General features: G+C 55.1%; 1 protein-coding gene across 2 annotated transcripts in view; it reads left to right on the top strand.

The window, feature by feature from the left end:
• GALNT10 (polypeptide N-acetylgalactosaminyltransferase 10) overlaps nt 1-14785 on the top strand; it is a 189766-nt gene that overhangs the window by 170979 nt on the left and 4002 nt on the right. For both annotated transcript variants that reach the window (XM_084885455.1, XM_084885454.1), the window contains exons 8-11: nt 5459-5566; nt 10648-10869; nt 12499-12615; nt 14314-14463. In XM_084885455.1, the coding sequence (XP_084741581.1) occupies nt 5459-5566; nt 10648-10869; nt 12499-12615; nt 14314-14463 (597 nt within the window). The remainder of the gene's footprint in view (nt 1-5458; nt 5567-10647; nt 10870-12498; nt 12616-14313; nt 14464-14785) is intronic.

The following is a 14785-nucleotide window of genomic DNA, read 5'->3' as shown; positions in this document are numbered from 1 at the left end:
CAGTGCTTGGCACTTAGGTGGTCCCCGGGTGGTTGCTGTCGATGTTGGTGGTTGATGTGATCAGGCTGCAGTTGCGGGAAGGCGGGAGTGGAAAGAGCTTTGAGGCTGGCAAGACAAGAGGCCAGAGGCCTTGGCACCAGGCCCAGCTGGGGCCTGGAGTCTCAGTGAGACCTTGGACAGCTCCCCTGCCCTGACTGTTGGTTTTCGTCTCCTCATCAACAAGGGCACTAATGGCACTAACAGCCCCAAACGCACAGGCACGTCTGGAAGGCAGTGTGAGTGGCCGGCACATTCTGTCAAGAGGCGTGTGCATGGTTGTCCCAGCGTGGCCCCGGATCAGCAGTAACAGCAGCACCTGGGAACCTGTTAGGAAAGCAAATATGGTACTCAGGCCCCACCGTAGCCCTGCTTGGTCAGACACGCCGGTGGGCCGCAGAGGTCCTTGGTTTAACCAGCTCTCCAGGTGATTCCGATGCTGATTCCAGGTTGCAGCTCGTGGCTGGACTGCATAGACTGGTCCTGTACAGAGAGGGTGCTCAGGGTGTGGAAGGACAGAGAAAAGGGGGAGGTTGGTCCGCAGGCTGGCCAGCAGGTGCTAACACCTCACTCAGCTTTTAAGGCTCCGTATCATGGAGCACTGGATCCGTACTGGCCAGAGTTTCTATTCCATTTCCCCCAGTAGGGTTTCAGAGCAAGGCGGACCAGTGACTAGGCCATGTGTGAGTGTGTGAGGGAGGGAGTGAGTGACATTGTTCCTGAAGAGAAAAGCCCATGTGCCCGAGTGAGTGACAGAGGACCTTGATTGCCAGCCAAGGGTGACCTCTTTTCCGCAGGCACTGCGAGTGCTGAGAGAGGTCTCTGTGGGGTCAGGATCTGGCCTTAGAAAGATTAAACTTCTTCCTGGAGGCCCCAGATCTGCCTGGTTCTGAGGACCCAACCCCGATTCCACCCTGGGCTCCGCCAGGAACCATGGGGAAGGCACTGCCCCTGACTGGGCCTCGGCTTCCTCACATGTCACACATGTCACACATGTCACGGTGTGATGGTCACTCCCTCCTTGGGTGGTTATGCATGTGCTCTCTTTCCAAATACAAGTTAAAACCTGAAGGACCCTGGAGCTTTACTGAATTCGTTTATTAAATATTTAATTTATTAATTTAGATACACATAGGCTTAAAGCCATGTTATATAAAGTAATACATTAATTTAGAAGTAAATTCAAATTGTTTTTACTAGTAAATTTAGTAAAATTGTTCTTCCTATTCTTTCTACCAACAGTATCCAGGAACCATTATAAACAGCCCAAACTGGCAAGAGCAAGGTCCCAAATTGGTACCTTGATGTTCAAAACAAACTAATATGTTCACAGTAACAGGAACAGTAATAGGCAGACACGGGTAACGCCCTCCTTTTCTGAGGGGAACTGCGGGCATGCGGCAGTGCCAGCCGCCGGGCAGTGCCACGTGTCCAGGCAACAGCACAGGGTGGCTCCCAGCTCTCCGTGCTTCAGAATTACCCCCTTTCAGCCTCATCGCACGCCGGGAGGTGGGCACAGTCATTCCTCCTGTTTTGGAGATGAGGAAACCGAGGCTTTCAGACTCAGAACCTGCCTGGACTGTGAGTCTGGCGAGGAGCTTGGATATGTCTAACTCTGGAACCCAATCTCATAACACTCCCCTCTGTTCCTCCTAAGCACACAGATCATGCAGAGTAATCGGTGGTGATTATTATCTTCTTATTTCCCCCAAGGGCAGCTGGATAGGATTTGAACTCCATATAGGGATCCTCAGCCAAGATGCCTACAGCACAGGATGGGGCTGGCTGCCGCCTTCTCCCCAGACCCATCCCTGGTCCCATCCCTGGTCGGCCTCCAGGCAGCCGTCCCCTTGACAGACAGAGGTTCCTCCCCAGCCCTGCCCGCTCGTGTTCTCCTCCCTGACCAGCCCGACCAGCCCTTCCTTCCGCCGCCCTCTCTCCAGGCCCCACTGTGTCTTCCTACTCATCGCCACTCGTCTCTTTCCTCCTCCGCTGAAGAGATAAGAGCAAGCGATTGTCTTTTATAGGCACTGTAATGAAGCCTGTCAGCACACAAAGAAGTTTGCTAATAAAATAAATCAAAGCAACGATGGGAATGAATGGGGAGCGAGCTTTTACCAGGAGATTTATACTCATCTTGGGGCATGCACGGTGCTTCCAGTGCGAGGACTGTTGCTCTGGCTCCTCCGTGGAGACCCCTCTGGGGAAGCCTGGCTCCCAGAGCAAGCAGGGACGGGGGGGGGGGGGGGGGGGGGGTCAGGGCTGGGCGGGGAGGGAGGCAAGAGAGCTGACAGCAGAGAGGGGCTGCACAAATGTCATCTCAGTGGCCTGCAAATACAAACAGGATGGGGTCCCGTCAAACTTTCTGGCTGTGGCCGGCACTGTGACTCCCCTGTCTCTGCCACCAGCTGGCCTTTTGTGCCGGTGTCCCCGGGGGCCGGGGAGAACACACCGGCGTGCCGGGCCCCCAATGGTGCCCGTGACTGTGCCCCCACCCCCCACCCCATCATCCTCCTGGTCTCCAACTCAGAAAAACTACCTATTCTCTCTCAGCCTCAGTTTCCCCATTTAGAAATTGGACCACAGGACAAAAGGTATGATGGCGTTGGGCCAAAGGGCAGACTCCAGCCGAGGAGAGGGCGGCTCCCAGGTGAGGGCCCGGCGTGAGGTCACGAGCTGGCATTGGGGCCGCAGAGTGACGTGTGCTCCTCACCCCCGGGCTGTGGTGTCTGTGCATCCTGAGTGGCTGCTGCCCCAGCCGTGAAGGAAGTGGGGGAGTCCTAAAGGCACCCAGGGAGGTGGCCAGCCCTGACCAGCTCTCCAGCCCAGGGCGAGTGGGGACGCTATTCTTTGCCTCCAGCTTTTATCGTGTCCTTAGGAGAGCCCTCTCCAGTCTGGGGGTCCTGCCTTGTACCCGGTGAGCACCAGGTGCTGATGCTGTGGCAGGTGCGCTCCGGGTGGCAGAGCGGGGTCTGCAGGGCTGGGTGTGCCTCGCACAGCCCTTCTCACTGCTCAGCGGCTCCCAGGACTCACGGGAGTGGCAGCATCTTTGCCAACCAGGTGTGTCTGTCTCTCTAAAGGCGGCTCCCACCCTGAGCAGCCTCCGTGGCTCGTGTCCAGGGCAGGGAAGCCATGAGGTAAACCCATCCTCCAAAGCCGGGATTCCTCTGGGCTCCGGACATTCCTCTCAGCAGCAGATCAAGGTCACCCCGGTCCCTCGGGAGCCTTCAGGCTGGTGGCCAGCGCGGTCAGGGCCAAAGAAACCCGAGGTCGCAGCGAAGGACGGGATTTGGAAATTGATCATCTCCGCATTAGGGAAGACTCCTTGCCAGGCCGAGCGGGGACACAGCCTCGTTAGCTAATGCGAGTTTAATATGGAGTGGAGAGAGCTGGACGCCAGCCTAGCCAACCACCCCGGAGATGTTCAAAAATAGAACAAAGGAAGGGGTCCCCCACCTGCTCTGCGCACACCGCCCCCCCAAAACGCAGGGGCCGCCGGGCAGCGTCCTCCGGACAGAAACATCTCTTGGACATCCATCACTTGGTGTAGAGGAAGAGTTATTGTTCTGGGACCCTGGCGCCTGATCAATATCTCCTGCTTTGAAAATAAACTTCTTGGCTTGGCCTTGACATTAATCTACCATCAGGAGCCCATTATCTCAAGACCAATGTTCTGTTCTATTGACTTGCTCGATTTTTTTTTTTGTTTCTCCCCCCAAGATCAGAATATAATTGCATTTCTCCAGGCAGCACGCCCACTGATGGCGGCCCCATGCACGCATATCCCCGTGTGGGAAGCCCAGGACGGGGCATATCTGGGTGGATAGAGCGAGTGGCTGGCGGGGGAGGGAGGGTCCAAGGAGACTGAGAACCCTCAGGTGCATGAGGTAGAAGGAAGAATGAATGACCCTTCTAGAATTAAGACATTAAACAAACCCCCAGTATCCCATTGAGCAGCTCAAACTGAAAATGGCTCTTTGGCAGAATTGATGGTGTAGGTGTGTCCACTCCTGCTCCTCATTCCACAAGTGAAGACATATAGTGGCAAGATTAACGATGTCCCCAACCCAGCTGTGTCCCACCATCGCCACAGCCTCCAAACCATGACCAAAACAGAACCACAAACCAAAGCCTTGATGGCCTCATCCCTGCAAGAGCCCCCAGGCCTTCCCTCCCCAAGCCTGCACCCTCGAAGCTGTCCTGTTTGTGAAATAGGAATTGGGTTGTGTTGTCTCCCTCACTGACAACTCTCAGCGCAGACCCCCCTCTTCTGTCCTTTAAGACCCTTCTGCTTGTCCCCACGCGAGTCTTTGACCTCCCCTCCCATCACTTCTTCCTCTGCTCCAGGCCTCTGGCTTGCTTTGATCAGTGATTATGCCAAACCTGGCCCTACCCCAGGGCCTTTGCACTTGCTCTCCCCGCCACCTGTTCACTCACCCCTCAAGTCTTCATGTTACTTTACCTTCTCGCCGTTTAAGTCTTGCCTCAACTATCCCCTGCTGGATAAGGCTTTCCCTGACAGGTGGAGGTGACAGAGCAGCCCACACATCCACTCCATGAGTCTATCCAGTGACCTCATTTTGGCTTCCTTATAGCACATATCACTTCCTGAAACAGTCTCCCTGTGTAAGTTACCTACTGCCCCAGGACTGCTGAGGAGGGTCTGGTTAGTGGTGTGAGTCAGCACTGATTGTACTTAAACATTCTCAAATTGTAGCCAAATCCAGGAGCTCCTTGTGATGCCAGGTATGGAGGGAGAAACATCCGGTCCCTCCGGAGGCTGCAGCAATCCCAGGGGCATGGCGTAGCCGGCCACACTGCAGAGAGGTGAGGGCAGGCTCCTGCTGCCCCAGCTCAGGATGACCCAGCCAAGAGGCAGCCATCCAGGAGGAGCCTCCAGAATCCAAAGCCACAGCCCATGGCCGCCCTGTCCCCTTGCGTTCCTGCCCCAGGCCTCACTGAGCGGTCACCTCGTCCTTCCCACTGAGCCCCCATGCCAGGCCTTGGGATTGCTCACGAGGGCATACAGGACGGCATACAGCATCCACGCTATTTAGAGCTCAGATTCCAGCGTTGACAAAGCCACATGTGAATTCTGGCGCCACCTCTTGCTCGCCCTGTGACCTTAGACACGCCTCTAGCTTCTCTGAGCCTCGGTTGTCCTCATCTGTAAAATGGGGCTCTGTTCCTCCCGTGTTCCAGGTGTCCCGGTGAGGCTGCAGTGCGGCTGTGCACATGAAGCTCGTGCCAGTGTCCGGCCACAAGGAGGCACTTGGTGCGGCCAGCTATGGGTGCTGCTGCTGTCACGCCAGTTCCCTCCGTCCCTGGTTCTGTCAACGGGCCTTTCGTGGGCAATCCAAGCTGATGCTTTCGATGAATGGGAGGCAGGAATGTCATCTTCTCTCTCCCTTTCGCCCTGCAGGTGTGGATGTGTGGGGGCCGCATGGAGGACATCCCCTGCTCCAGGGTGGGCCACATCTACCGGAAGTATGTGCCCTACAAAGTCCCCGCCGGAGTCAGCCTGGCCCGGGTAAGCTGGCGGCTTCGCTGGAGGTGGGAGAGGGCCCATTAGCAGAGCAGAGACCCTCTGAGGCCCCGGGGGCCCCAGGCCAAGCTAATCCCTAGGTGTGCCCTCCCCCCACCACTCTCCAGGAGAAACCCAGTGTAAAAGGACTTAAAGCCCTGTTTACCCACTCAGTACCTACCCGTGTGACTCTGGGAGGGTCACTTGACTCCTCTGAGCCCGTTTCTGCTTTTGTGTAAAGGAAGCTCATTTTCCCCAGCTCTTGGCATCGCCAGGAGAATTAAGGCGATGGCACCATTTCCCCACGTGTGACGGACAAGGGGATTTGAGGTGGCAGACACAGGAACAGTTTATTGACGTGTGTTCATATTAACGTGGATGAGAAATTAGCATGTATTTGTGCAGCAAACACGTGATTTCGCAGACATCATGACTTAGGGTAAAGCTAAAGCGGGTGCTACGTTAAAGAAGCACGTTACGTAAATATTGCCACAGGCTGAGTGGGAACGCTGGAGACCCAGTACTTAAAATTTCCTGGCACAGGAGCCATTAATAAATGTCGAGGTCCGTCTCTTCTCCCCACCCCCGGCCACTTTTATTGCCAAAAGTCCTGTCAAACTATTTCATGCCTTCAAATGGGCTGTATTAATCATTGCTGGAACTTCATTGGCCACTGGCTACCGATGTAAATCTGTTGGCCAGAGGTTTGGGGTTTTTCGGGGGGAGGGGTATGAGTGATAAATAGTTCACTAAACTTTAATAATGCATTTTAAAATATTAAGTGTCTCTTGAGAAAAAGAATCAAGGTGACCACAAGAGAAAACCGAAGAGAAAGGGATATGTCCCCTGAGGTAAAAAGAGTACAGGGAGATCTGGGGAAGCTTGAAAGGTCACCGGCACAGCTTTGCCCGCGGACAGCCACCCCACTCCTCCACCAGACAGCGCCCCCTGTGAGCCTGTTTGGCATCAGCCTCCTCTGCCCAGGCCGCTGCCTCCCCCTTCCTCATCACCAGACAGTCAAGGATGTGCAGGGTTGTAGCCCCTGGGTCGGGGGAGAGCCTCTGACCTGCAATTTACAAGAAGACAGAGATTCCAAGTGCGAGAATCCCACCCATTTCCCCCTTCCCCCTGCCCTCTGCCCTACCCTCACCCCCCACACTCCCCCATCCCAGGCCCTTGGCTCTCTCTGAGGCGGCTGGCTGGGGCCTGAGAGGATGGCGTTGAGGGAAAAGAGAGCCGGCAGTGCTCTCTAGTGGTCGAAGACTGCAACAACAGCCGCACCAGCCATCTGCTGGGATGGGTTCTAGGTTCAGCAGAAGAGGCAGGAATCACAGTTCATCTGAAACACCACTTGCAATCTCAGAGCAGATGTCAGGCACGAAAGCGGCGCAGTTGCTCAGCAAGCCAGGACCGACTCTCCCAGCTCTCTCTTAGGGATGGCGGGACCATGGACCCCTCTGACCCCTGAACGGAGCCGTTCCCAAAGCATCCTCTCCCTCTGCAGAGCGATCATCTGTGCGATCCGCGGGGTGGAGAGCCACCACCGCCTCCTGTTTATGGAACTCTAGGAGGATTCAGTGGTAATCGCTAATCGTAGTAACAAAGGCTTCCGTGAGCTAGGCAGCTCGCAGAGCATCCTACGCATCTATCCAACTTCATTCTCATTTGTTCTTAACCCCCATTTTAGACAGGAGGAAATGGAACATAGAGTCATTAAGTTCCGAGAGCCAGAATTCAATCCCACCGAAGGTCTGACCAGGCCTGAGACAGCATCTGTCCCTTAAACAGTGACTGCTAATGTTAGTACCAGTTTTCATGTCAGCGTCAACATTGGCAAGACGGGAAGTTTATTTCAATGTTATCTGAATTCTCTGTTTATATATTTCCATTTATTTTTGTCTGCACCGAATCCGTTTCCTGTGCCTTTCCACCAGCGAACAGTCTGAGTGGCGCCCCGTGTAAGGTTGCGGGACCACAGAGCTGCCCACGCAAGCTCCCCTGACGTCCGATCTAGAGACTGATACCCTCATTTAGCTGCAGATCAGATATTAAATGTTTGCTCCACGTTGTAACAACCAGTTCCTTCTAGAGCATTATCTCTGGGAACATCACTTTGATGAGTTTGAGGAGAGATATCCCCGAAGCCCTGAGAGGGACCGATAAAGAGGGGGCAGCCGAGGTCTTGCTGAAGCTGTGCCGACTCCGGGACCAGCAGCCAGACAGCAGAGAAGACGCGGGGCGGGGAGGAGGGGCTCGGCTCCAGCTCGCCTGCCTCCAGAGCAAGCAGCCACTGGGTTCACTAAACCTGCTCCACGCCCTCTCTCCGCCTCCGGGAAAGGGGTCTTAGGGCAGGCACCCCCTCAAACTTGGCAAAACCAAACTGGAGACTGACTCCGAGGGCTGAGCAAATCTCTGTGATCCCAGCACAGGGAGAGCAGGACTGGGCCCCAGAAGGAGGAAGGTGTTAGGAGGAGGGATAAGAGGGCCGCGCAGCCCACTCAAACCCCTGGGTCCTTTCCAGGATTCTCCCAAGTGGAGATGAGGGAATAAATGGAAGCCCTTTCCTTCGGTCCAGACACTCAACTGCACGAAAGTTCGAGATCTGGGAGAGAAGGCTTATTAAGTTGTGTCTGGAAAATGCAATATTCGTTAAAATAGTGATGATTTTTTTCTTCCCTTTTTTTATTGAATTTGTTGGGGGTGACCTTGATTCACAAAACCCTACAAGTTTCAAATGTATAGCTCAACAAAACGTCATGTGCACACTGCATCATGTGCCCTCACCCAAAGCACAATCTCCTTCTGTCCCCCCTACCCCCGCCCTTTGCCCACCTCCACTCCCCTTTCCCTCTGGCAAAAAAAAAAAAAAAGAAAGAAAAGAAAAGAAAAAGGTAATTTAAATATCAACTAAAATGAAAATATATGTGATTTGGTCCTGTAAGAAGAACGCTGGAGAATGTCAGCACCCTGCCTTGGTCAGAAGGGCCACCCTTGCCTGCGGCTGGAGCGAGTTAGATCGTGAGCCAAGGGAGGGGGGCATGGGCAGCCTGGGGAAGGGAAAGGTCAGGCCGTCAGGCCTTCAGCTTCCTCCGGGCACAGTCTTAAATTACACCCAGCCTTTGCCACGCAGGGGCCTGCTGGGGATAGCGCTGCCCCTGACCTCTGTCCTAACCCACGGTTGACCTCTTCAGCACTCAGGAAGGAGGCGGTGGCAAGGAAGTTCCTTCGCTTCCCAATCCCACACTCAGAGGCAGCACAGTTGAGGAGTTGGTGAGTCTTGTCTTTGGTACCAGGGCCTCCTCCTACTGGCTTCCTTCCTCCTCACTCGGGAGTCACCAAACTGTTTCCGTGTGGCCCGTGAGCCTGGAATGGTTTTTACATTTTTAAATAGTTGAGGGGGGGGGGGGGAGACAGGGGGTCAAAAGATTATTTTGAGACACATGAAAATGAAATGTCAGTGTCCATAAAGTTTTATTGGCACACAGCCACACGCATTCGTTTACACAGTGTCTAGGGCCGCTTTATAGCTACATCATCCGAGTTGAGGTCATATGGCTTGCAAAGCCTAAAGTATTTATGATCTGGCCCCGTACAGAAAACATCTGCTTCTAGAGCCGTCATTTTCCCTGAGGCGTGAAAGACTGATAACAGCCTGGGTGCTGACTCGCTTGCACCCTTCAGAAGAACATTTGGAAAACCGCAGTCGGAAAAAATGTTTTTATGATGGAGATAAAGCCTGGAGACTTAAACGTGTGTGTGGAAGGGGAGAGGAGATTTCTGGCAATGGCCAGGGGTTCGAGGGCAGGCAATGGTGGAGCAGGAACTTCCCCCCACCCACCTACCCCACCCACCCACCCACCCCCCACCCTGGCGCTGTGCTCTTCCAGAGCAGCTGGCAGATGCTCAGCAGGTGGCGTCTGCCCTCCAGGTCTGCTCGGCTTGCCAGGAATGTGGTTGTCTTTTTTCTTTTTTTCTTTTTTTTTATGGATAATCCTTGTGCTTCATAATAAAAATAGCAGAACTGTCCCACCTCAAAATAAGCTGTTTAAAATTCCAGATGCTGAAGGGATTCTACCTTTTGGTTGCAAATTATAATTTGTTTTTACCGTGCAACTCGGTCAACACTTTTAATTGAAAATGACAGAAACCCAACTCAGACTGGCTGAGGCAGAAAGGGAATTGGCTGTCGGTGTAAAAGGAGAGTCCTAAGGTGGCTGGAGAGTCCTAAGGTGGCTGGGGCTTCAGGCGTGGCTGCATCTGGGTCCTCCCTCCAGCCCTCAGCTCCTCTTCATCCTGGGTTGACTTCAGCCTCGGATGGGCTTTAGCCCAGCTGCTCTGGCTGGCATCTTACCCCTCAGAGCAATCCAAGCAGAAACACGGTGATCCCTCTCCATAGTTCCAGCAGAAATTCCAGGGCTAGCAGATGCTGTTAGTTCTGATTAGCTTGGCTCAGATCACAGGTTCCCTGCTTACCAGTCCCCATGTCCAGGGCTGTCTTTATTCCCATTAGCCTGGCTGAGTCCTCTGCCACGTGAGATACCAGTGAAGCGGAGGTGGGTCCCCAAAGGAAAACCGGGGGGAGGCCATCCCTAGAACAGGAGGGGATGGGAACGGGCCTGGAATACAACAGCAGCCTGTTACCCAACCATAAGTTGTAGCGTCCTTAAAGCTCACATATAATAGATGATAGACATAGGTGGTTTACAGACATGGTGGGGCTGAGGTCATTGATGCAACAATGTGAAATAAGAAAGACTGGCCCAGCTGGCATGGCTCAGCGGTTGAGTGTTGACCTATGAACCAGGGGGTCAGGGTTCGGGTCCCAGTCTGGGCACATGCCCAGGTTGCTGGCTGGATCCCCAGTAGGGGGCGTGCAGGAGGCAGTTGATCAGTGATTCTCTCTCATCATTGATGTTTCTCTCTCTCTCAGCCTCTCCTTTCCTCTTTGAAATCAATGGAAAATATTTTTTAAGAAAAAGAAAAAGGAGAGAGAGAGAGTGGCCTCAACCTCCAGAATCTTTGCACCCCACGCCCAGCCCTCCGCCTTTCGGGGTGCCTGACCTTTGCCCCTGCTGCCGCCCCTGCAGAACCTGAAGCGCGTGGCGGAAGTGTGGATGGACGAGTACGCCGAGCACATCTACCAGCGCCGGCCCGAGTACCGCCACCTCTCCGCCGGGGACGTCGCCGCCCAGAAGAAGCTCCGCAGCTCCCTCAACTGCAAGAGTTTCAAGTGGTTTATGACGCAGATCGCCTGGGACCTGCCCAAGTTCTACCCGCCCGTGGAGCCCCCGGCCGCAGCCTGGGGCGAGGTGAGCCGGAGGGCAGGCCCAGCTCCCGTACGGCCCAGTGCACAGACCATTGCCCCGTGCACACGCGGGCCCCTGTTCACAGGGCAGGGACACATGCCAGAAAGATATCCGTGGTGAAACTTCCTCCTCGTTCCCCGCCTTTCTCTAGCTTTGTTTTGTTTCTTGTTGTTTTTTTTAGTTTTGGGTTTGTTTTGGGTTTTTTGTTTGTTTGTTTGTTTGTTTGTTTTGTTGGTGTGTGTATCTTTCTGTTTAATGATCCAAGTAGCGGGAAAATCAAAACTTTAAGTGATTAGCATAAATATTACCATTTACCGTTATATTGTGCACTGCCAGTTTTAAATGCACATCGTAAGGCATTTAACGCGTGGTAGGACCGGTGACATTTCAAACCTTGTGTACACATGTGTATTTCTTACCAAAACAGTGGAAACACTGCTCGGAATGGACAGGCGGGTAGGTGAACACTGTCCCCCTTGGGCTTGCTGGTGGGTGAGGAAGAGCTGCAGGAAAAGGAGCTCGGGGTGACCCACTTCCCTCTCCTCCGAGGCGTGACCCGCTGCTTACTCGCCTGGCTGGCCCCGGGGAGTAAGGCGGTGGGAACGGACTGTGTTACCGGAGCTCCTGCTCCTTCCCGGGGCTGATGACACCAGTCAGCGGAGCCAGTCCTGGCTGGAAAGGAAAGCTGCCCACTTAGCCTTAGATGACGGCACACACTCCCCTTCAGTCTTGCTGAAACATGCCCCATCCCCCTACCCCACCCCACCCCACTCCCGGCATGTGGAATCCCACAATTCTGGGCACTGCAGCCGCCGCGGACAGGTGTGGAGAAAAGAGCAGGGATGCTCCTGCAGCACGTGTCACCTCTGCTCACAGTCCGGCTCCGCTGTTCCATCAGATGTCACTCACAAGTTCAGAGATAAATGATTAAACGTGTTAAGACGGAGACGGCAGCACTGTGATCCAGCACAGGCCCTCCTGAGTGAGGGGCTCCGGGCCACGACTCCTGTCACAGGCCTGAAGCCTGTTCTGCTGGGTAGGCAGGCAGTCTTTCCCCTGGGCAGTGCTCAGTCGCCGGCTCCTGGCTCCTGGGTCTCCAAGCTCAGAGGACCCTCTCACTTGTACATGGATATGGTGGAGCTTGGGGAGAGGGTTCAAATTCTCTGAGGGTGGTCCAGGGAGCCTTCCTTTGCCTCCCCTCCAGCCCCCCGCCCCCCGGGACTGTGCTCTAAGACAGCAGGGTGTAGAGCAGGGGTCTTCAAACTACGGCCCGCGGGCCACATGCGGCCCGCAGAGGAGTCTGATCCTGCCCGCCGGGTTTTTTGGGCAGTGAGCGCAGCCGAGGTGTTACAGTAGGAATTAGTAGTTCATATAGTCCGGCCCTCCAGCTCTCTGAGAGACCGTGATCTGGCCCCCACTTTAAAAAGTTTGAGGACCCCTGGGGTAGAGGATGCCCTCAGTGGGCTGAGCATCCTTTCCTGAGGGGCTCCAGGCACTGCCCCAGCCTGGGCTCAGGACAGCTTGGAGCCCAGCCCTTCTGAGTCTCTGCTTCGGTTCTCCCTCCACCCCGCAGGGGCCCCCCGGGGAATCCCACAGTGCCTCACTAGTCCATCTCTCCCTCTTTCTGTCCAGATTCGCAGTGTGGGCACCGGGCTGTGTGTGGACACGAAGCACGGGGCTGCGGGCTCCCCGCTGAGGCTGGAGAGCTGCGTCCGGGGCCGCGGTGAGGCCGCCTGGAACAACATGCAGGTGGGTCCCCTCCCGGGGACTGGCGCTGGTTTCTCTGTGCCCAGGTGTGGGGACTGGGAGGGACCGGCCCTGGTCAGTGCCGAGTGACAGAGTCAGCCAGGGAGCGAGTCAGAGAGGCTCCCTGAACACCTTGGAAAGAGGAATCCTTCACCCTGCGATCAAACCCTCAGTGTGCACTGCTGGTCACCAGACCCGGCAGCACCCCGGGTGGGTGGCCTTCCCAAAAAGGGAGTCATGGGCGCATGTCACTGAAAAGTCTGGGTGATGTCATCGGGGTCTCTCCCTGTCTCTCCTCTGCTTCTCTCCCTGTCGGCTTCCTTCAGAGCCTGCCCCTCCCCACGGGGCAGCAGAGGCCAAGCCCCCCAGTGGGGAGGCACGTCCCTCCTGGGAGTTCTCACGTGCTTGGCTCTCCTGAGCCTGGCACAGTGGGAACATGATCGTCCTCGCAGTGATCAGGCCCAGGTCACACCCGCAGCCTGGGGTGTGGTCAGCCGCACCGAAGAAGGGGAGAGGTAGGATGGGTTCCCCAGGGCCATTCCCAGGAGGTGAGCTCAGGAGGATGGGAGTGGGAGCCAGCCTCGCCAGGAGAGCCGCCCACCCTTGGGAGGCTGCATTCGGCTTTCGGAGGTCCCGTCCTCCGAGCAGTGTCCCTGATGTTGATTCACACGGCCTCCTCCTAACCTGGGCTCCAGGCCCCTCCCCGTGGGTTTGCTGGGACTTTGGAAGCAACACTGATAAAGCCTCTGAGGCGGGTCCTGTGCAGACACAGATGTCAGCAGGTGCGCTGTGTTCTCACCGAGGAAGGACAGCGCCTGCCGCCTCTCACCCTGCACGGGCTGGCCTGCCCACCTCTGCCCTCCCCTCTGAGCGGCTTCCGCTTCCCCGGGTCCTTTCTCGATGACAATTCTCATTAGACAGAGGTTCTTCTTGACAAATTCTTCTGGATTCTGCAAGGCCATTGTTATGCCCAGATTTCAAGATCCCTAAAGACCACCAGGGAGCCAAGTCCGATGCAAAAGCAAAGAGCCTTTTATTCAAGCTCGAGCCTGGTCTCTCGCAGCGGCAAGATGCAGAGAGCCCTGCGTTCTAAGAGTACAGCTTCTTTATAGGGCTGAGGGTTGGGTGGTGGGGTGGGGCTCAGACCACTGAGTTGGCTGGTTTCAATTGGTGAGGTGAGGGCCAGGGTCCAGTTATCCCGGGTTACTTCCCTCTGCATTTCTATTGGCTGATTTAAGGGTGGGTCAGGCAACTAAAACTATTTTGTAAAAAACTGCTGTTTAAAAATGTTTGCTTTCTAGCCTGTATGAAGATAAACTCAGCTATATGACCTTGTAGGCCAGAGACTAGATATGCCCATAATCTCAATGCCATGCCAGGTGCATTTTTTCACTTGAATAGAACTGTGTTTTTTTTTCAAGGCCAGCATCGAGATAATTACTAAGTGCACCTAGGGCTGGCTCTTCAACAGAAAGGGAAGTTCTGCTTGTAGCTAGCCTTGCTCTGCCCTTTCACCATGATGTTGGATTTGCTCTAAAACAAGGGGGGGAGGGGATAAAGTCGTAACAAGATCCACCACAAGGTGGTGGGAACGGCTGTAGTCAACCTTCCCTTTTTCTGGACCTCTGTATCTAAATTTCACATAATTAAAAAAATAAAGTGCCCTCGCTCGGCCTCGTTGTCACGATGTCCGTGTGACAGGTGTTCACCTTCACCTGGCGGGAGGACATCCGGCCCGGGGACCCCCAGCACACCAAGAAGTTCTGCTTCGACGCCGTCTCCCACACCAGCCCGGCCACCCTCTACGACTGCCACGGCATGAAGGGCAACCAGCTGTGGAGATACCGGAAGGTAAGGCAGGCGAAGGTGGGGGCGGGCGGAGGAGGGCGACGGGCCGCCTGCTGTAGACGGGAAGCAGCGGGGGGCCTCCCTCCCGCCAGCAGAGCCTGCTCGCGCACGCACGCACGTGGCCACGAGCCTATCTGCCCGATTTCCAGACATTCGAGAGAGGCCCGAAATCCAGAGTTTTCCGTGAAATCTCTGGAATCTGAACTGTTGGTAACCGCGTCCATTAAACATGCACACAGGGAGGACCAATGCAGACTGTCTAGAGACGGTCAGTGGTCAGGGCCCAGGCCCGGACGTGGCATACTTCACGTATGCCCACATCCCG

This window comes from Pipistrellus hanaki, assembly GCF_964339955.1.
Source record: "Pipistrellus hanaki genome assembly, chromosome: 5".
Taxonomy (NCBI): domain Eukaryota; kingdom Metazoa; phylum Chordata; class Mammalia; order Chiroptera; family Vespertilionidae; genus Pipistrellus; species Pipistrellus hanaki.
Note: the sequence above shows the minus strand (reverse complement) of the source record. Positions and strands in the feature narration are given on the sequence as shown.